We start from the raw sequence: 21,831 nt of genomic DNA, 5'->3' as shown, positions 1-21,831 counted from the left end.
GCACAAATGAAAGAAAAATACAAAATGAATGCACTGGAGTGTTTCTAATTTATCCTGTGTTTGTCTTGTGCTTTTATCTGACCATATGTGTCTTCTATGATTATCACATGTGTTTTTATTTTTACTATGTTGTGGGCTAAATCTCTACCATTTATCAAGACTTAACATTTCAAAAGCTCTCTGGCAGTCAAGATTACTATTGGATGTGGTACCAGTTTGATTCCAGTATTGCAGAGTCCTAAATGCTTTAAAAAGAGACACAGTTGGGGGGAGGAGCCAAGCCGGCGACCGCAATGGCCGCCTAGTCCCTCGGCTCCAATCATCATCTCCTCCCGGGACCTCATCCTGCATGAACTACCGCAGCATGACGGAGTGCACGGGGACATGAATGCGTCCGATCACCGAGGGTGAAGTCCCGAGGTTCGTGCCTGCTTGTGGAGGCGAGATATGGTCGACGACGTTCGCGGCCCGCAGCAGCCCTGAGACCGGGGACTCGGCCAGACTGTGAGGCTGGTCCCCGAGTGAACAACAGCGGCTGCCGGTGCCCTGGAGGGACCCGTCCGCTCCGAAGTGGCAAACAGCAGCGGCTTTTTTGGCAGGCTCATATTGGCAGACTGTGAGCACGAGTGAGGACCAAGACTATCGCTGTGCCCCCGTGTAGACGGATATTGCGGCACGATTTTCACTTGTCCTCCGCCGAGAAGTGTTTTGCTACTCGTCCCGCTTCTGGCGGGAGGCTCCCGAATTTCATACGAGCCGCCATTAAGCTGAACTGACTCCAGCGGTGGCTTTTAATTGATCTTGGTGGCCCTGCCGGTGGAGCTACATTGCTCGTTGCCTTGCTGCCTGTGCCTCGGCCCCACTCCGGACCTGCTCTGACCCGTGCTAATATGGAGAAGGGGAACATGGTAAACGGGGAGTACGGAACAGATCTGCACCTTGGCGATCTGATGGTCTCCCTAGCCGCCCTCCATCACAACTTGGTGCAGGGCGCCCGAGTATTGGGGGGCAAGTTGGATGAAGTGACCCTCGTGGCGGAGCGAACGAGATCGGCTGACCCGTTGATGCATAGCGAGATGCCGTCCTCAGCGCCCAGATGCTTCAAGATGGCGCCTACTACTGATATTGGAGAGTCGGAAACACTGAGCCTCACGACATTCCATGATTGTACTATTGGATGCACAGGACAGTCTGGAGGCGCTAGACTGGATCTGACTGGTAGAACCTTTTCCTACGCCCTGCTGCTAGAGATCCTGGTGCTGTTCCTGCCGTGTTTGAGCATTGAGACTTTGTTCTCCTGTGTTACTTCGCTGCATGAAGTGCGGAAGGTCTGTTTCAGTGCCAGGTCTTGCCCGTCGCACTTGCTGGAGAATGGTAATGTTGCTGGGTCTGGTGATATAAGCAAGACTGGACAAGGATAAATGACGTTCCTCCGGGTCATCGTCTTTTGTGCTGGGGGCTGTGAGGGTTGCGCGATACGTTGTCTTAGCTAATGATGCGCCGGGTTGATTTTGTCCCTTGCGACTTGTTTAATTCGATCTGACTCTTGCTGCTTTAGTTCACATCATGTGCAGATATAACGATTATGTGAGGGAGAGGCCGAGGGACTGCTATAGGTTTACTCTCCATTTCTGTTTCCTTTGTGGTTGTAGCTTGGAACCCCCTCCTCCTCTCCTTTTTGTTCCTTTGTAGATTTTGGGGTTCTCTTTTCCTTCTTCTCTCCCTTGAGTCCTCTCTTTAGGCTAGGCGGGTGGTAGTTCTTCTAAATTTCGGGTTCCATACAATGGGCGACAGGCACGCTGCTGTGGGGGAGGCCTTAGCCATGGGCAGGGGTGCAGGGTTGGGGGAGGGGTACTTTCCTTTTTTCTTTTCTTCTCTTCGTTTCTAGGGCCCCTTTTTCTCTCCTGTTTTGCTTGGTATTCTCTTTCTCGTTCCTTCTTTCTTTTGGGTAACCGAGTGGCGGGGTGTTTACTGTACGCCTTAATGGCTTACGATACAAGGGGTGCTGTTTCCATAACGTTGTTACTACAGCGGATATTTCTGATGTGGGGGGCGGAATGTACTGTTTTATAGTCAATCCTGTTTAATACATGTTCATGCCTACGCTCCGCTCGCAGTAGTCCCGACTGTGCATATCCTGCTCAATGATGACCCCTTGTACTTGTATGTTTTGATTGTATGGCGACAGATCCTGCTCCTCTTTAAAACTCTTAAAAGAAACCTCTTTAATTCTGGTGCTTTCATGGTACGGACAATATCCTGGGCTGAGAAATGGCACACGAGAGGCGGACTGCTACATCTGTTTGCATTTATTGAATTGCTTTGACCGTCTCTGAAGTACTGGCCGGCCGTGAAGGTTGTAGGCCTGTGATTGTAACTGCCTTACGTAACAATAAAGGTTTACCAAAAATTTTAAAAAAATTAAAAAAAAAGACACAGTTGTCTGTCTTGTATTTTATTTCTTTTGCACTGAATGATTTTACCTAAAGCTGTAACCTGCAGGCGTCTGAATATTACTTTCCCTTTTTTGTAGATCTTTGCTGTGACAGCGCATGCACTGAATGAGCTCTCACTTGCAAGGGGTATTGCTTACAGTAAAGGGTTGGAGCCCACCCATTGCTGATCCTTCAATATCTCCATTGTCGCTCTTCTCTGCTGCCTTTTAAATTAGTCAGTGCATGCCAGGTGTTACTTCCTTTTCTTTCTGTGGCGCATAGATCAGGCACAGATTGATTCAATTTAGCATCCCTCCGCACTCTGATTTAGGTACTATTTCACTGATGCCCTTTTACATCTAAAAAAATATTTTTATATTGCTTATCAACGTACACCTATCACATTTCAGGACAATTCCTCTGTTTATAGTGCTGGTGCTGCGTTCTCCTTTCTTTCTGTTTTCAGACACGTTTTTGGACATTGTTTATTTGCGCCTGCATATTTTGACTTACCCGTCCAACTAAAATACATTTTTTTTTTACGTGGGTTGGATTAAGCTGTTATATTGTATAAATTCCACACTAACCACATTTACACCATCGTAATGCTTGTCGCTGCATGCATATTTTCATTGCTTTGCAGCCGTTCATTCTCTTTATGTCTCATACCTTTGAGTTGAAATTAAGTTTGGTTCTTTCTTTAAGTTACTTAACCTCTTGACCGCGGGCCAAATTCTGTCGCAGTGCTGGCGAAATAATGAGTGGGCGGGGTTCCCGGACGTCCTCCGCACACACCCACTGTGACGTCGGACAGCCGGGGGCCGTCTGCATGCAAGGGGTTAAACTCACAGCTGTACTGCTCTATGCTACTGCACTACAATCTATTCTACTTCAATCTATGCCACTCCACTTTATACCACTACAGTCACTTTATTCTGTGCTACTCTACTCTGTCACTTTACTTAAATCTAATCTACTCCACTCTATGCCTCTCCACACAATTCCCCTTCTGTCGCTGCAGTACTCCACTGCACTCTACTCTCTGCCACTCTGGTCTCAGCCCCGAAACTCTGCTCTGTGCCTCTCTACTCTACGCCTCTCTATGCCACTCTAATCTACGCCACTTCACCCTACATCTCTACTCTACGCCACTCTGTTATTCCATGCAAATCTACTTCACACCACTCTACACCCCTTTGAGCCGTTCCATTCTTTTCTACGTCACTCTACTCTACGCCATTCTACGCCACGGCACTAGCAGTTAGCCATGCTGAATAGCAGCCATGCCAATCCATTCCAACCTACTTCACACCACTCTACTTGATGCCAATCCACTCAACATTACGCCTCTCTAGTCTGTGCTGTGCCATTGTACACCTCTCCATACCACTTTACAACACTCCGCCACTCCACTCTGTCCAACTGCACTCTTTACCACTCCACTCTGACACGCCACTCTACGCCTTATTCTATGCATTTCCACTAACTATTAGTCATGCTCAGCAACAGCCATGCTGGTGTAAAACTTGGCTAAAAGACATTGGCAAAGCCAGTAGGTCTCGCATAGAGCGAGACATATTGGTTTTTGCCAATGCATATTTCACCTAAAAGTGGATTTCTCTGCACCCTAGACTTCCAAATAACTTTGGGGAACTCAGCAGATAGCTTTCCCATTCATTCACATCTAGTCCTGTGATTAATTGTGCCTTTCAAGAAATTGGATTCCATCTAAAATGTAATCTACAAAAATATTCTAGGCACAGAACAATGTCTTTTTGATGTCCTTATGAGGCTTGAGGACTTTGTTGGTTAAATACTTTGTAATGAGAACTTTGTTGGTTAAATACTTTGTAAGAATGTAATCTTTTGTTGCACATTTTTTTCACTGTTCTCCTCCTAATACATTAATCATGTGTGAAGACTGAGATCACTTAATACTGAATTTCTTTTTTTTTTCTTTCTGCAGGGTGGTCTGTGTTGCCTACAATGGGTGATATGAAGACCCCTGATTTCGATGACCTCTTGGCAGCCTTCGACATTCCGGATATGGACACAAATGAGGCTGTTGATTCTGGCGACGAGGATGATGAAGTGCAGGTCAAGCAGGCTGCAGTGGAACCGGCCGACCATACCCATCCACCGGCAGACATTTCTGCTGTCAGTGTCATTGTCAAGAACACGGTTTGCCCTGAGCAGCTGGACTCTCTAGATGGCCATGGGAAAGAAGGTCACACTATTGGACCCCGCCTGCTGCAGAATGGTTTTGGCAGCCCTGAGGTTACAAGGTCTCTCCGCTCCAGGACGGTGGAGCTTTTGCCGGCGCCGCCATCCTTGCCCTCGAACAACGTCAGCTGGTCCACTAAGGAGAAACCTAATAAGCCCATAGATATCTTTGCCCACTTCAGCCCCATGCCAGACTCTAAGGGAGACCATGTGGTGGATCTCATCGACCAGCCACGGGAATGTAAACTGAAGGAAGAGCCCCCATTTGAGCTGTCTCCTCTCTCGCCCCCACCTCTGGTAGACTCTAAAGAGTTGGTGAGAGATAGGGCAGACAGTCACTTTCTTTCTTGCACTACGAACCAAGGCATTTCCAAGAAACGACCCCCACCATTGCCATTGATTGTAAATGTGAAAACTGAAGTTTTGGACCCCGAGCTAGACAGAGGAAGCATCCCTGCTATTTTGGCTACAACCCCCCTTGACCATCCTCTTGAAGACCTGAAGGCTGTCTCTATTCTCGATCAGGAGAGTCTCACAGGACTTGATCAGAAGCCATTGCTCAGTGCTTTTTCTGAAGAAAAGGCGACTTCCACTAGCCCAGCAGAAAGATGCACCACTTTGTCCGCTCTCCCAACTGCCAAACTTTGTTCCCCTCAGCCTGTGCCCATACTGAAACCTGCAGACTCTCCTCAGGAGTCGGAGGACAGCTGTTCAAAAGAGAGCACCGGAGATCTCGATAGGTCTTTGCAAAGCCCACAGGCTATTTCTTTTGATGGAGAAGAGGAGGAGGAGGATCAACAAGAGGTGGAGGATGATGATGAAGAGGAGAAGGAGGATGAGGGTGATGACAGTGGCTCCCCATCGGATTCCTCTCGGCCTCTCAAAGTTCGCATTAAAACTGTGAAGACATTGTCTGGCAGTATAAAGAGAACTGTATCCAGTGTGACACAAGATGCTGGAGCCGTGCAGCTGCCATCAGAGCAAAATATCATGGTGCAGGCCACAGAGTTACCAGTGGTGCCATTGTCAGAGGAGGCAAAGGTGGACAGTGCCTCACCGGTGCAGCTGGAGAAGCAAGTTGGTTCCAGTCCAACTTTGGTGGATGGGTCCCAAGTAGTCAGCTTGCAGCTCGGCAACGGTGCAAAGATCCGGGGCACAGTACTTCCAGTGTCCACCATCCAGAATGCAAGCAGTGTGATGCTCATGGCTGCCAGTGTAGCCCAGCAGAAGGCAGTTGTGCTACCAACCAAAACGAGTAATACTGTCCCGAAGAACATTTTAAGTTTGGTGCCACAGGTGCTTCCCAAGTCTGTCCCCAGGCCAAATATCAGCATCGCCTCCCAACCTGCGAACAGCACCTTGACCACTACGACCAGCACCACTGCTGGCCTAAAGGGCAATACTACTGTGGTAATGGTCCAGACCCCAAAGCCATCGCCACCTGCAGCCGGCACTGTGATCTCCAGGACCCAGTCTAGCCTGGTGGAGGCCTTCAACAAGATCCTGAACAGTAAAAACCTGCTGCCGATATACAAGCCAAATCTGAACCCTCCTGCAGAATCCTGTGTGAGTCTTCCCTTCTATGGCTACCGTTGCCTAGAGTGTGGTGACTCCTTCGCACTTGAAAAAAGCCTTGCACGGCATTACGATAGACGCAGCATGCGCATTGAGGTGACTTGCAACCACTGCACCAAACGGCTAGTGTTTTTCAACAAGTGCAGCTTGCTCTTGCATGCTAGGGAGCACAAGGACAAAGGGTTGGTTATGCAGTGCTCACACCTGGTTATGCGACCTATCGCCCTCGATCAGATGATTGGCCAGCCGGACATCACTCCTTTGGTGTCTGTTACCACACTGCCTGCTGCCAAGTCAGTCACCTCCACAGCCTCCACCCCAATTGTGGATGCTGCTGTGACACCCAATGGGACGATGGTGGACTCTGCCGCTATGTTGCCAACAAATGGAAGCGCGGAGCAAGGCAACTGCTCTACCTTCAGGTGCTTAGAGTGCAAGCAGCACTGCAAGAACAAACTGGGCCTTACTGCCCACTTCCAGCTGGTGGGGCCAGCCGCAACCGCACCAAGCACAGTAGGTAGAACCTCCAATATCTATTTTGTTTTTTTCTGTTTGTTCAAAAACAGTCTCCCCCATATATTTTGAGTACATGGGATTGATTAAATGGCAGCCCGATGGATTTGCACCATGTTCCAGGGTTTTGACTTCTTTGTTGTCATCCAATTCCTTTTCAGTTCTGGGCTTAACTGTTATTTCCATCGGATGCCTAGGTGGGCTATGGTGGTGTTGATTGTTTGTGAATTGCTTGATGAGTGCACCACTTATTAAAAAACTATGGCAAAGACACCCCTCTTCTACTACCTTCTGAATGCAATTGTCCTAAGCCTTAGGTGAGGCATTTTGACAGCAGAGGTGTAAAGTGGCGACCAACTCAATTGAAGGCATGGAAGAAAAATGTGAGAGAGACTGGAAAGCTGCAGGGAAAGAACCATGGAGGCAAATGGGAAAGGAGAGCAGAGATATACACTTTGTTGGAAGTATTGTGGTAAAGTGGACAGTGCAACAGGTTGGACAGTTCTTTTTGTTTCTGGCAGCATGGACATAAATCGACTTGATAGGCAGCAACAGTATGATCCTTTAACTTTGTGGGTAGAGCACTGGGGATATGTATCTAGTGGGAAAGGGGCAGGCTAGCTGGATGGTAATGGTGGTCCCAAAAAGCCAGGAAATGTGTCATGAAAATATGTATACATCTACAGTCGATGCAGAAACTTTGCTCTCTCCATTCCTGCCTTTTTCCCTAAAACTAAATCCTAATAAATTGCCACAGCCATTCTTAGACAAAAGCCCACCCTCTGGTGGTAGAGATACCAGTTTGCAATGCTATGTTTTAGTTCTAGTTCCTAATGGCTCTGAACTGTTTGGTTAAAAACAAATCCGAGGTTGCAGTGGTTTTGGTCCATAATCCACCAAGTCACTTTAGTAACTGATGTATCCTAGAAGAAATGTCTTCATTGAGGTTTATGTGCTTGGGAATTGGAGATTTGTCTTTTCGATACCTAGTAAAGTGTGCTTTGTAATGAGTGAGTGAATTACAGTGCTTCTCTTGTCACAATCTGCTTATGATTTGCCATATTGTCTTGGAGTTGGAGACGGGTAGCAAACATGTGGGGATCCTCATCTCTAGTCCTTGAGGCACTACTGACGATCTTCTCACCCTTAAACCACTTATCTAATAGTGTTGATTCTCTCTTCTTTCCTATTCTTAGCAGCAGAAATGGTGCATGTATGTAACGGCGCTCTTTTATCTATATAATTGTTTTCCCTGGCCAAAGTACATACAGATATATTAGCATGTCTGCGACATCTTTACTGGTGCCTCCAATAAAAATCTGCAAGATCTTTTACTAGGTCCCCACTAGCACTCCTCTATTCTGTCTGTGTGTGCACCTCTCACTCGCTTTTTGTTTTCTCTCAGAGGGTTCTGATCCCACTAATAAATAATTGCATCACTCAGACCACAGAAGGTTGGTGTCAGGGTGAAGTACTACCTAAAGCAATGGACATAGTTAACCTTAGCCAAGCAAGCGTTCAATTGGGCTACCCTATAGAGTTAACTACACTAACTACAGAAACAGACAATAATTAAGAGATCATCCTTTTTTGCAATTTGGCACTTGTGATTCTCTAAAGAACAGCCTATATGCATTTAAATCGGGTTGTGTTTGGATAGTATTATGTGGTTTTCTTCATTACCTTTTATATGCAGCTGATTTTTCAGTCGTAGCCTACCAGACAGCACAGCTGTCTATTTGCAAAAATACTCCATGGAGATATTTTGAAAGCTTCCCTGGGAATACATTCTTCCCATTGCTGACCATTTGCTTTGTGGCTGGTAATTCACATTTGCTTGCTTTCTATTTGCTGGCTGTATTTGTTTTAGGCTATCCAGCATGTCTCTGTCCCTCCCGTGGTAAACAGGTCTTTGAATTGTGTTCTTATCTTGTCACATTTGCTGTGCATTCAAAAACATGTCAAATGTCAGGCTCTGTCTTCCAGGAAGCTTGGTGTTTACTTTTCTTTTGCTGACCTCAGAGTGCGACGATTTATGAGTCAATCTTGCTGGATACAGGGGGGTGGGAAAGGAAAGCTTTCTTTTCTTTCTAGCACACAACAACATTTAAATGTCTGTAAATTAATTGTGCAGATATATCAGAAAATATCAGAGTTCAGAAAGCACAAATGAAGAACATGTTTTTGGACCTCAGAACTGTGGTTGAAACAAATATTTTAATACAATCCAAACAAATCAGTACACTAGGTTATACTATTTCAACACATTATCCTTTAAACTGTATAGCTTTACCAGTAAAACTGTATGTGCAAATGTAATGATTATTTCAATTGAAAATGAGTTCTCCGTTATGAGTGCGCTACCACACCATGCATACTCCACTTTATGCCACTCGATGACAGTCTACTCCACTCTTACTTTTAGAGGTATCTTGAGAATTTTGTTGAATGGTGTTGTGACTTTAGTGGTCTCTCTGACACTGCTGGTTGCCTCATCAGGGTGCCAGCCCGGTTTGAAATGGCACACATCCCGGGTGATCTTGCCAGGACGTGTGGCCATGATGTTCATTCTGCCACTTGTATAGTGGCTCAGCAGTTAGAGTGGTGCCTACTTTCCTCTGCTGCTTTTGTTTGAGTACCACCAAGTCCCCTTTATTAAGTAAGAACGTTTGCGCCTTCCTTCAGCTTAGTTTTTCATCTTTGCCTTCTGCATTGTATCTTCACTTAATTTGATGACGTCATTGTGACGCGTGTCAGTCCATTATGGAGGTGTTGTTCTGATTTGCCCTTCTAAACATGAGTGACCAGACTCTCTCTCCTCTGCGTAGTCAAATGTTGTGTGGTTCGCAAGGCTCTCAGAGTATGACATAGGGCTTGATCGATAGACAGTCCTTCTGTTTTGGCTTTCTGGACTGTTCTCTTTAACCCCTTACATGCTCATGACGGCTGGAGGCCTACCCGAATCCTGCCCACTATGTAAATTGTCCGCACAGCGTGAAAATTCACGGCGCATGCAAAGGGGTTGAATACCCTATGATATATCCAACCACGCCATTTGCCTGGGGTCACAGTGGTGTGCTCCTCCAGTGCTGAACGTCCAAGTGTCTTAGGAAGTCTTTAATCTTGTAGCTGGTGAACTGTGGGCCATTGTTAGATTTGAGACTTTTCAGGGGGCCCCACATGGAAAAGATGTCAATGATTCGGATTACCTTTCCGGCTCCTGTGGATGAGATCTTTTAAACAATGGGAAACCATGAGTATTCGTTGAGGAATACCAACAGGTATTTGCCTGTAGGGAGTGGGCCTAAAAAGTAAACTGTGACTCGATCCCAAACTGCCTCCGGTAGATCAGACCTTGTTAGAGGTTGCTGCTTCATCACTGGTGACAAACATGCGCACAGGTGGTAAGATAGTAATTCTGCTTCAAACAGGGTGTCCAGTTTCAGAAATCAGATCCTTTCTTGTAGAGCTCTTTAAATGGGCTCTATTTTTCGGTGACCTTCGTGAGCCAGCTCAAAGGCACGAGTGTGTATGCTCTCTGTGGCTGTACAATACGGGGCACTCTCAGTATGACGCCTTCAGGGGTTGCACCCAGCTCCTCCTGGATGGTGTAGAATGCTGCCAGTCGTCTGAGCTCTCTCTGTTGGCTGTTCTGTGTTTCCTTTGAGTGTTAATCCTGCTGTGAGGCAGCAATTATTTGTCGCAGTGACAGCGCCGGTATTGTTTTCATTTGTAGAATGAAGTTGAGAAAATTCTTGAACCAGTGATTACTTTGGGCTATGCATGGGTAGTGGGCAGCGTGTGAAATAGTCAGCATGCTTCACTACCCTGGTTTGTAGATGATGGTGTAGTCCTACTCCTGTAATCGCATATCCCATTGTTCAATCATTTTCGCCTTTAGGTAGCCAAAGATTGCCAGTAAGGCTTGGTGGTCTGTGACTGTGGTGACACGTTTTCCTTACAGAAAGATGTGAAAGTGTTTGCAGGCCCAGATGACCGCCAAGCTCTATTTCCGGTTATGATTAATCCCTTTCCCTTGTTGACAAACTCCTGTTGGCATAAGCCACTTTGTGTCTGAGCTTCAGAAGTACCGGAGTGTTATGCTAGTAGAGCCCCAAACCTCACAGGGATGGCATATCCTGTGACTTCCCTGTCCAGTGTAGGGTCAAAATATGCCATCACTATGGCCACTTCTGTAGCCAATTTGAAAACATTGTTCACATTCAGGTGACCATTTGAACTCTATCGCCTTCCTAGTGTGGTTACGCAGGGGTTCACTGAGGGTTGCGTAATCCTTGAGCTTGTCATGGTTAGGAAGGACCATAGCATGGTGACTTCTTGGGGTGGACCCATGGTTGAGAGTGCCCTTTTCTTGACTGGGTTTTAGAGGTCTTGCCTTCCTCTGAAAAGATGTTTCCAAAGATTTTAGCTTGGTCTTGTGAAATTCGTATTTGTCCATATTCACTGTTATCTCTGCTTCTACTAGTAGCTGGCACACTCTGTTTAGTGCTTTGTCATGAGCTTCCTGGGTTGCTCCAAAATTGAGGATATCATCACTGAAGTTAAGAGCATTGGGCACAGGCCGGATCACTCGACAAATGGCCTCTTCAAATCTTTCTGTTGCTGAAGTTAAGGCGTTTGGATTAAAAGAATTCTATGTGAGTGGCAAATGTTGTGATGTACCTGCAATTTTCGTTTAGTTCAAGCTGATGGTACTATTTGTTGAGATCAAGCTTGGAGAAGACTTAAGCCCCAAATGAGAGATAATGCTCGCTGTGTATGGCCCAGGGTGTCATGCTCGTTCTATTGCTCAGTTTGGCAGACTCATATCGACTCAGAGGCATACATCGCCCTTCTTGTCCTGTTTCAGTACCACTACAATCTGTGACACCCAGGGAGTGGGACCTTTTGACGGTTAAATGATGATAAGGTTCAATAGGTTTTTTATCTTTCGCCACTGCACTTTGTAGGTGAAACGCAATCTTTCTGTGTATTTATGCCTCCGGCTGAATGTCTTCATTGATGTGTAGTTTAACTCGGAAGTCTTTCCTAGGCTACTAAACAGCATCGGAAATTTCTTTGTGACATCCAGACTTCTGTGCACATGGTAATTGATAGAAATTCAACCCATATCTGCAGCTGTTGCAAATCTGAGCTCCCGAAGCGCTTCCTTGTAGGACATGTATGGTTGTCTTGATGGTTTTTGCCTTGTTCTGTATTGTGGCTTTGAAGGACTCTCTGCTGCAGAGTGGTTGAGTCGATGCGCAGGTGTATACATGGATGTATTGCTGGATAAGGTTTGGCATTGGCTTGAGTTCACAAAATGTGTGAAAAGGCAGGATATTGATGGAGGCCCCAATATTGATGATGAACGGTATAGTGTCCATTCACGTTCAGCTGTATCATTGGGCATTTGTGTGCAGCTTGCTCTGTGTCTACGCAATGTATGTCTTCGTTCTTCATGGCCAATGTGGATATGCCTAGTTGTCTCGCCATTTCTAGACACAGGACATTAGGGGCTGGTGCTCGTCCCTCGATTATGCATATCGTTGTTTGTTCCGATTGTTCCTTGTGGTGGATGTTTGTGCAAACCATCCCTTTGCGGTGCAAAGGCTTCTCTCTGGCCCTTTTGGTTTATTCTCCAATGCATCTCTTGATATGGCAATTGTTGTGCCGCACGGGCCATATCTTGGGGTCCCATTGCATTTATTGACGCTCCGCTGTCAATTATGAAGTTGATTATGTGCGCCCTATGCGTAGGCTAACAAGGCCCAGCAGTTTCTATGAGCGCTAGCTGACCTCATCAGAAGGCATCCATCATCCTCAATGTCACTTGATGATGGTGGCAGTGAACTACTGGAGAGGCGATCTCCATAGACGGTAGATTTTGTCCTGTGAGCGTCAACGCGTTCTTCTAGTGGCTTCTTGTTTGTCCGGCATGTTCAAGTGCTCAGGTTTCTCCTTTCTGTCTTGGGCCAGACAGACGGATTGAAAATTATTCGCTTTTCCACACCGTTTGCAGGTTTGTCCTATAACTGGACACTTCCATCATGGGGAAAAGACAAGCCACCACGGTAACATGTTTTCTTGATTTGTAGGGCTTGTCGATGTCTCTCATGGCTTGTGTGATGTCTGCTTTGCATGGTTAACGCTGTCTCTTTACGTGACGACACAGCTTCCATGGCAGCTGCTTGTTTTTCTGCTCTCTCCTCCACTTGTGTAGCCGCTAGCATTTTGTACAGACTGCGTTTCCTTTAGCATGTTTCTTCTGAAGGAGTCAGACAGACAGCTATTGATTATTCTGCGCCACATGGCCTCTTCATCATTGAACTCTCTCTAAATTTGCAGTATGTAAGAGCATCTCTAGCCATTCTACAAACTCATCCATCATTCCCTGGGTTGCTGGTGTGCTTTGTTGAAGCTGTATCGCTCATGATCAAAGTTCGGTGTGGGGTCAGATTTCTTAGTGAAGGCCTCCTTTACGTTCTGGTATGTGGCAGTGTCTGCACTGAGGAGTTTTTTAATGGCATCCTTGACTCCATTGCCTACCAAATTCTTGAGTTACCAGATTATCTTTGTATTGTTTTCCTCTTCCAGGGCGCAGATGAAGTTGTCAAAGCTCTGGACCCAGTCAGCCCTTCTAGCACCAAGGTTGTGCTTGTTCGTGGTGCCAAAAGGAGAGGCGGCTTCAGGAAGACCGCTACATCATCATACATAACCATACTCTCTTGTGACATGATGGAGGCTTGAGGGGTTTGATTGTAGGTGGACTGAATGTGGCTGCGTGGCAGACTTCTGTAGGCGCCACTGCACTCTTTTCTTGTGGAAGGACTTAGTAATGTGGCTCACTTCTTGCACTAAAGTGGAGCGACGTAGTACTGTGGCAGCAGGTCTTGTAAACATTTGGCTTCGCAGGGCACCTCGGGTAAATACTGGTGCAATGCATGTCTGTTGCTGTGTTTCACACGATCTATGGAGTGCAGTGGCAGCTCTATGGGGGCGACAGGCAACACGTTCTCTTGGTCATGTGGGTATCTAAGGCATGCACCTCTTTATAGGGTGCTAGGCTTGCAGGACCAAACACAAGGTGATGATGGACAGAGCGCTGAAACTTTTCAGACACCCACACCCACACCCACCCCCAGTCACAGATCTGGGTTGAATCCATCATCGTTCTTAGCTCACTTCACCACCTCAGTTCAGACACAGCTATATGCAAATCAGTCTGACCCTGGGTCTCATGGAAACAGCCAAGCCCGAACTGCCAAACCAGGTCTTCCCTGAACTGGAAACAAGCATCCTGGGACTGGTTTCGGGGTAACACCCCTCATCAGCCTGGCTAGCTTGAATAAAGTGGCAAAGTGAGAAAGGGAAATTATGGCATCATTTGATAGTTCATGTAGCACTGCACATGTGGACTGTCGAGTTGCTGACAAACTAATAGTTTTAGATTTTGCTGGGCTGGGAGGATCTATTGATTGTGACCAACAAAGGGTCAAAATGCTCTAGGACAAGAAGTTTAACACTTTCCAACAACTAGTCCCTATAGTAACTAACATGACAGAAGTGTCCTCCAAAGTGTACAGAGCACTTCTTAGCAGTCTTCAAATCGGGGTTCGGTGGACACCTGAGGATGTGCTCAAGCACATACAATTTTAGAGCTCGAGGCTGGTCGGTTCATTGCACTAAAAGCTTTCTAGGGCCAGATGCAAGGCAAAGTACTCCAGATTCGTGTAGACTATGCTGCTTCAGTGTTCTACATAAACAGCGAGTAACAAAGTCTTAGACACTTTCAAAAATGGCACAAGGCAATACAACAGAAGATTGTGTTGTTGGCACACCACCCACTAGCTTTCTCGGTCCCTCTGCCTTGACATTGTAACTTTTAATAATAATAATGAGGTTAGCCACACTAGATCAGAATTTAGTAAACCAACCTATCGGTACATAGGTCTGTTCGTTAATTTCTTTACTGGTAGAAGAAATAACTGGTCGCAAATTGCAACCCGATGGGAGATGAAAGTGTTGCCACTTGAAACCAGGACCAAAGATTATTTAAAGCATCTTACTATGAAGACAGCCTTTCTAATTGATGTTCCTTCTCTAAGAAGAGTTCGTGAATTGCAAGCATTGATAATTGCAAAACCATATTTAAGGGATCACAAGCTGGTTATGGGAAAAGTTGTATCTTTTCTGCCAAAGGTGGCCTCCTCTTTTCAAGTCAATCAATAAATACAACCACCTTCATTTTTTTCAAAATCCAAGTAATGCAGCCGAAAGATATATATGTAGATCCATTTGGAAATGTCTTGCATGCGCCACACATGTTGAACACCTGTAGCAAAATGTACCATTGCAAAATGGAAAGTACAAACAGTTCAACAAAGCTATCAATCCGCAAACAAGAATGTAGAGGTTAAACTAAGAACATGTGACGCAGGAAAGTAACTGAATTAGCTTTTCTTAGCAGCGTGTCAAGACATAGACAACCTGGTAATCAAGATACATATATATTTTCCTCTGCAAAACACTACTGTGTAAATAGGAGCACAAAATGAGACTGTAGGCACTGTAGCAAAACAATTTTTAAACATTTATTTAGTTTTTTTTTCAGTTCTTTGGACTCTCCTCCACAGGAGGAACACTATTACACAATCCATGCACAGCAACTGACTCTAGAATATATTTCAGGCTCCAAAAGATCCCAATTACTAACCTATAAATATGGTTTTGCATTTTTAAATTTGACTCGATTCAATAGTCACCATTGCACCACCCAGCGACTGAGGAGAATACAAGGACAAAGTCTAAAATAAAAGCCATGTAGGGCGATTATTGTCTAAAAGTTATAATTGTAAGTCTTAGAACTTCAGCAAAGTCGACACCAATTTATTTTTTTTTTTTAAAGACTACTGCCAACTCTTTTGCACCCAACTATTAAATAGCACAGTTATGCACAGCATCTGAATCGAGACCACTGATTTCTGCTTTCATCCGCAAGAGCGAGGTGTCAAAAAGACGATGATTTGTATTGCGCCACAATGGGTTCAACAACCACGGTACTAGCTTCTCAAAAACATACCTTCCCAAATGAAATGGAGGTTGTCAGGATTTCGCCATATTCTTCGGAGAAGAATATCTGATTCAGGAGCCTTAATATGTCGGCATGTCTCCTAAAGTCTGAGTGCTTTAAACTGTTAACTTACCACAAAGAATTACGGCCATTATAATGGAAGCCAGAGAGCCAGCAACAAGAAAGTGCTATGTTGCAATAGTGGCACATTTGTAAGATGGCGTCAAGATAGCAGCTACCAAGCATAATAAACACGAGGGCCTCATAATTCAGTACTTCTTTCATTTGTTAGTCAGTAAATTTGGGCATAAAGGGGTTTTTGGAAGGAACAGAGAGAATGCACCCGCACCAGAATTTCCACTCCAAGTTGGAATCTAAACATTGTGTTAGTGTGTCTCAGCCAAATTCCATTTGAGTTTGTGTATAAAGCAAGTTTAATACATTTGACAATTGATCAGGTTTTTGAGTCAGTGCTGTTTCTTTGTTAAGATGGTATAATGAGACTCCAGTTTTAATGATTTAACAGCCTTTCTTAGAAATACCTAAAGAGTGGCAATGAGAACGAATCGAAATATTAATTCCAAACGTTATATTTGATGTTCGTGTTAATCAAACAGTAGGCCCCTCCTTTTTCTTTTTATTGTATTATTTTACTTCCATTGCCCACCTACTCCCACTGAAAGAGTGTTACAGCCTCTGGATAGAAAAGTTGTTACATACAGTAAGCCAGGTTAGGCAAAATCAACAGTTTTTCATGGCACATATACTTCAAATTAACAGGAAAAGCAGTTCCCAAAAGAACTATAGCTAGATGGATTGTACATCTAATCCATCTATGTTGTTTTTCAGCTGGTGCGGTACCAGGTGAGACCAAGGGTTTATTGCACAAGAAAAGGGGCAACATTGGCATGTATTAGAAATGGCTCTATTAATCTAATTTGCTTGGCAGCAATGTGGCCCTCTACACTTCATGACAAGGCATAATTGTGTACATACATATTAAGCCTCAGACCTGAGCTCTAGAAGGCCCTCCTCCAATGTTGGGAAATGATTAAATTCTCAACATGTGCATGTAGAGTAGGCTCAAGCTGCAATGTAAGCTTATTTTGTACTTTGGGGACAGTTCTCCAGTCTATGTGATCCCTCTCACCTGCTGGTGAAGGAGGAAAGTCTGGCACAAGAGGAAAAACCAAAAGTGAAGATCTCTCATTATTCATGTTTAAAGAAATATCGAGGAAAACAGTGAACTGAAGATGCCTGTTATGTCCTGGGACATTATGGGCGTGCGTTTGATGTCCTATTCTAGAAAATTGTAGTAGCTCTGCCTGTTGGCGAAGCTTAGCATAAAAATGTTTATTTTAAAGATTTTGCCCAGGCCCAACCATTAGATAACAGAATAGTGCACTGCCTGGGATACTAGAAGAGTTTCAAACTCAAAAGGATTGTTGCAGGTAACTAGTTTGCTCTTTCCAAACCGACGTGGTCCTCTGAAAGTGCACCTCACCCCTTTTTATCTTCTCAATATGTGCAGATCTGAGCCTGTTTCTCTCTATATATGCACCGGTCACTGCATCTAATCTAACTGTTCGCAAACCTAAATGCTTATTTTCACGCGTACTTTTTGCCCCCACTCTAACCTTTCTGTATGGGTGCATATTTGGATATGCTTCTCCTGGTGCACACTCCCTCACTCACCCAGTTCTGTTGTCTGCATGTGCACATCTGGGCCTTTTCCTCTCCTGGATGTGCATCTCTCATCCATCACTATTCTCACCAAGTGCCCTAGCAGCCAAGCTTATTGTGGTCCTGTGACCTGCTTTTATTCACTTATCGTACGCCCACCTGTGTTTGCTGCTTTGTGTGTGTGTACAGTGGCTCAACCCTACATTTGCTACATGTTAGAACTTGGGTTTGCAACCTGCCTGTACTTACTTGTGATTACCTCCCTTCTCTTACCTGGTATTAAAAAAAAAAGTTTTTTAGGTGAATGTGACTAAACCTATCCATATATTTCCAAGTATTTGCCCCTAACCCTCCCAATTGTCATTTTCTTTATTAACTACTGCCTCATCATCTTTTTCCAGGTTTTCGCCTGCTACTCCACTCCAGATAATTGGCCCCTTTACTGTTCTTGCTTGTGACCCACTTATCCGCTTTTCTGCAGGTTTGCTCTGTGTGTCCTATGATGATGCCAAACAGCTGTAGTTTCACAGCCCATACCCGGATGCACAAAAATCGCCCACCAAACGTCTGTCCAGAATGCGGGGGCATTTTTCGCACAGAGACCTACCAGGCCCACTTGAAGGAGTCATGCCTACATTTCTCGAGGAGGGTGGGCTACCGGTAAGAGACCATTCTGAGTGTGACTTATCTTTGGTGAATCTTTTCAACCTATTATTTCAAGTGCAGATTTCATTTATTTGAGGGAAGGTAATGAGAAACATCAGAAAACGCTGGTCTTGTCTTTTTATGAAAACTGAATTTTAATTATGAAAATGTGTCTGATTAATTTTAATTATAGAATTGCGTGGCATTTAATATAACTTGCCTTCTCTTTTTTGGAAGCCCTCCATGTTTATTTCTGATCAACACCTACATCCTTGTTTTTTTCTCTGCGCTCAATAAATTAATTTTGTGTACAGGGAAATAGAATTGCTTTAGATTGTTGCAAATTAGGGGTGCATTGTTCGATCACTTGGACCGGATGATCCATTGATCATGAATGATGCTATCCAGAAACTTTTTAGGACCTTTGTCTGTTTTGCTGAAGGGTGTTTACTGCCAATATCCAGCTTTCCAATCAGTACAAATTGAGTATCTCGACCAGTACCTTCAGTGATTTGACCTATGTGGAACAAACAAGCCATGAAGCGTAGACCCTTCGTGATGCGCCTTTACCTGCTTGATGAAAATTCCTTTCCTGGGCTCTTTGCTCTCAGGAAAGGAGAGCCAGGATGCAGAAGCCTCTTAAGATCCTTGAAACTCCTTGATGACCAGGATTTTCTTACCACATAATAACTGCACAAGGAAGCGTGACTCCGACTAAAAGTGAACCAGTGCTTGGTGACTGAGCCTTGTGGGCTCACCATATCTGTGTGAACAACTAAGAATGCTTACCCAAGGGTGACACAGATGTTGTGGTTGGGGCTTTTGAATGAATGAATGTTGCATTTGTAGAGTGCAGCTTTCACTCTGGGGAGCATCATGGCGATAGTGCAGGAAAACCGAGACTTGAGAGCAGCAGAGCGGTCACAATTAATCAGATGAGTGAAAACACTAGATTGTCTGGAGCTACAAAGATTCATGTTTTCAGGAGTTTCTTAAAAATTGTTTCTGACTGGGGGAGTCTGAGATGGGTGGGTAAGCTGTTGAATGCTTAAGTCCCCAGGACTGGCATCGATTTGCCCCCACTGGATGTCAAATGAAAGCTGGTGGTGATAGAAAGTTTTCAGATCTTAAGCATTGGGTCACATACAGTTTGATTCTGGTCCTGAGGTATTTAGGTCCTGTTGACCTGAACTTTCTGGATGTGATTACTAAGATCTTAAAGAGAATTATTTTATGTACGTGCAGCCGCTGTAGGGTCTTCAGCGCTGCTTATGCTGAGGACGTTTGGGGCAATTTTAGTACCAGGCAGGCTGCTACGTTTTGGACTATCTGTAGTTTGATCAGGACACCCTTATTGGCACCGGTGTACAGGCTGTTGCATTAATCTAGAAGAGACAAGATTAGGACCACTGCAACTGTCTTTCTAGCTGTGCCTGTTAGCAGATCGAAGAACTTTTTAAGGGACTTTATCATATGAAAACATGTGCCGGCTACAGAGAGAGCTTGCAGATGGAAGGACAGTGAGGTGTTGAATCTTATCCCCATGTTCCTCACAACATCCACTGTTTTTGGTAGAGGTGAAGTGTAATTCGGCCACCTCTGTTTGGGCATAAAGTTGTTAGATTTGCTGAGCAGCATGATCTCAGTTTTTTGGCTATTGCATTTGAGATCGTTTGATTGCATCCAGTTGATGACGGCGGAGAGGCAGCGCAGGAAGTTTTCCTCTGCTGCAGTAAAATCTTTGTCTAATGTTAGGATTAGCTGAGTATCATCAGCATAGGAGACAGTCTCAATGTTAAAAGATGAAATCAAGTTAAGCAGAGGAGCCATATATACATTAAAGGGTGTTGGGCTCAGAGCCGTGCCCTGTGGGACACCAGAGAGCAGTGGTTTCTCCGTCAATTGGTAGTGGCCAAGGGTTACTATTTGTTTCCTACTCTCTAGAAAAAATTTCAACCAGGCCAGGGCCCTATGCGAAATGCCACATGATGCTAGTTGGTCTCCCAGGGTGCCATGGGAGACTGTGTCAATTATTATTATTATTATTATTATTATTATTATTGGGACATTTGTAGAGCGCTGCGTTACGCACACCGGCGTGTCCACGCGCTGAAAGTGGGAGAGGCAGCAAGCAGGGGACACAAAAACTGAGCGGACAATTATTTGGTGTAGAGGAATGTTTTAAGTTTCGCTCGGAACCTAGCCTCCTCCGGTTCCAGGCGCAAGTCTGATTGGTAATTTATTCCAATTAGTTGCCGCTAGGCATCTAAAGGACCTACCTCCCATGCGGGCTCTCTTGATTCTCGGGATCCTCAGTAGGCCGCCCCCTGTGGATCTAAGCGCACGTGTTGGTTGGTACACTTCGATCAATTTATTCAGAGGGTCGGGTGCCCTGCCATTCAAGATACGATGACAGGTGCAGAGGGCTTTTGTGTCAAACGCGACCGATAGATTCAACAGAATCAGCACTGCATTCTTTCCTTGATCCAAGGTGAATTTCAGTGTTTCCGTGATGTGTAGCAGTGCCAACTGAGTGTTCAGGCCTGAAACCTGATTGACTTGGAGGTAAAATATTGTCTTCCTGCAAAAAATATGTCAGTTTGGTATTTACTAGTTTTACTGTTATTTTACCTATGCAGGGTAGAAGGGAAATGGGCCTGAGGTTCGAGAGAGTTGTGGGTCAATGATAGCATGAAGTATCTTTGGCGGGCAGGGGTCAAGAGGGGAGCCCGATTTACAGGAGAGGATGGCTTGCCTTGACTGTTCCAAACCAATCTCCTTAACGCCTTGGGTGCTTTGACTTTTCCCCTCCTGTGCTGAGTGATCTGTAAATCCCATTGTTCATGACGAGCTCAGCTCATCATGAGCACACGATCAGTGTACTGCCTGACGAGCTGAGCTCGTCATGAGCATGGAAGGGGTTAAAGAAATTAAGCTTGGGTCTGTTGTCATGATTAGACCTTCCACAGTCATAATGGTCATTGACTTAAAATCTTTTTAAGTCTTGGACTTTTTTTGTATCAAAGAAATCTGCAATCTGATCACAGAGGATTTGTGAAGGTGGAATCTCATGTTCAAGCATTTTAGGGTGTGTAAAAGTTTTAACAATTTCAAAAATCGTTTTCTGATCTGATGCTGCCTAATTTGCTTAGCATGGTGGGCCTTCTTTCCTAATTTGATTTGCTGATGGTAGTTTTTGAGAGCAGCTCTAAAAAGTGTGAGCTCTTCTGGTGTGTAGCTTTTCCTCCATCTACGTCCCATTTTTCTGCAATGACCTTGTAGTTTTTTTAGCTGTGGAGTAAACCAATATTTGCTCTATTTCTATTTGGCGGGGCAGGTGGTGGAAAGATATTTCACTGAATCTGTATTAGAGCATCTGATCGTGAAAAGAATACATTTGTGGTCGGTCTAGGTTATATTGAGCGGGGATCCACTTTGAGTCTGGTGGAGTTTGTACAAATTCCATCCAGGGTGTGCCATACGCAGTGTGTCGGGCCAGCTATCCGCTGCTCGAGCGTCTGAGTCTCAATAGTCTCACCAAAATTTGTTTGCTCCCGGGTTGTCCAAATATTCTAGGTGTAGGTTAAAATCTCCAAGTAGAGTAAAATTGGAGTATTTAACCACCAGGGTGCTCAGATTTTCACCCAGGGTGCCTAAAAAGTTAGGACTATTGCCTTTGGGCCA

The 21,831-nt window shown here is 44.9% G+C and overlaps 1 protein-coding gene across 3 annotated transcripts in view; it reads left to right on the top strand.

The window, feature by feature from the left end:
- Positions 1 to 21,831, top strand: part of ZNF687 (zinc finger protein 687) — a 302,238-nt gene that overhangs the window by 198,160 nt on the left and 82,247 nt on the right. For all 3 annotated transcript variants that reach the window (XM_086947350.1, XM_086947349.1, XM_086947351.1), the window contains exons 2-3: positions 4,402 to 6,746; positions 17,984 to 18,162. In XM_086947350.1, the coding sequence (XP_086803476.1) occupies positions 4,422 to 6,746; positions 17,984 to 18,162 (2,504 nt within the window). In that variant the 5' untranslated portion in view covers positions 4,402 to 4,421. The remainder of the gene's footprint in view (positions 1 to 4,401; positions 6,747 to 17,983; positions 18,163 to 21,831) is intronic.

This window comes from Lissotriton vulgaris, chromosome 12 (assembly GCF_964263255.1).
Source record: "Lissotriton vulgaris chromosome 12, aLisVul1.2, whole genome shotgun sequence".
NCBI lineage: Eukaryota > Metazoa > Chordata > Amphibia > Caudata > Salamandridae > Lissotriton > Lissotriton vulgaris.
Note: the sequence above shows the minus strand (reverse complement) of the source record. Positions and strands in the feature narration are given on the sequence as shown.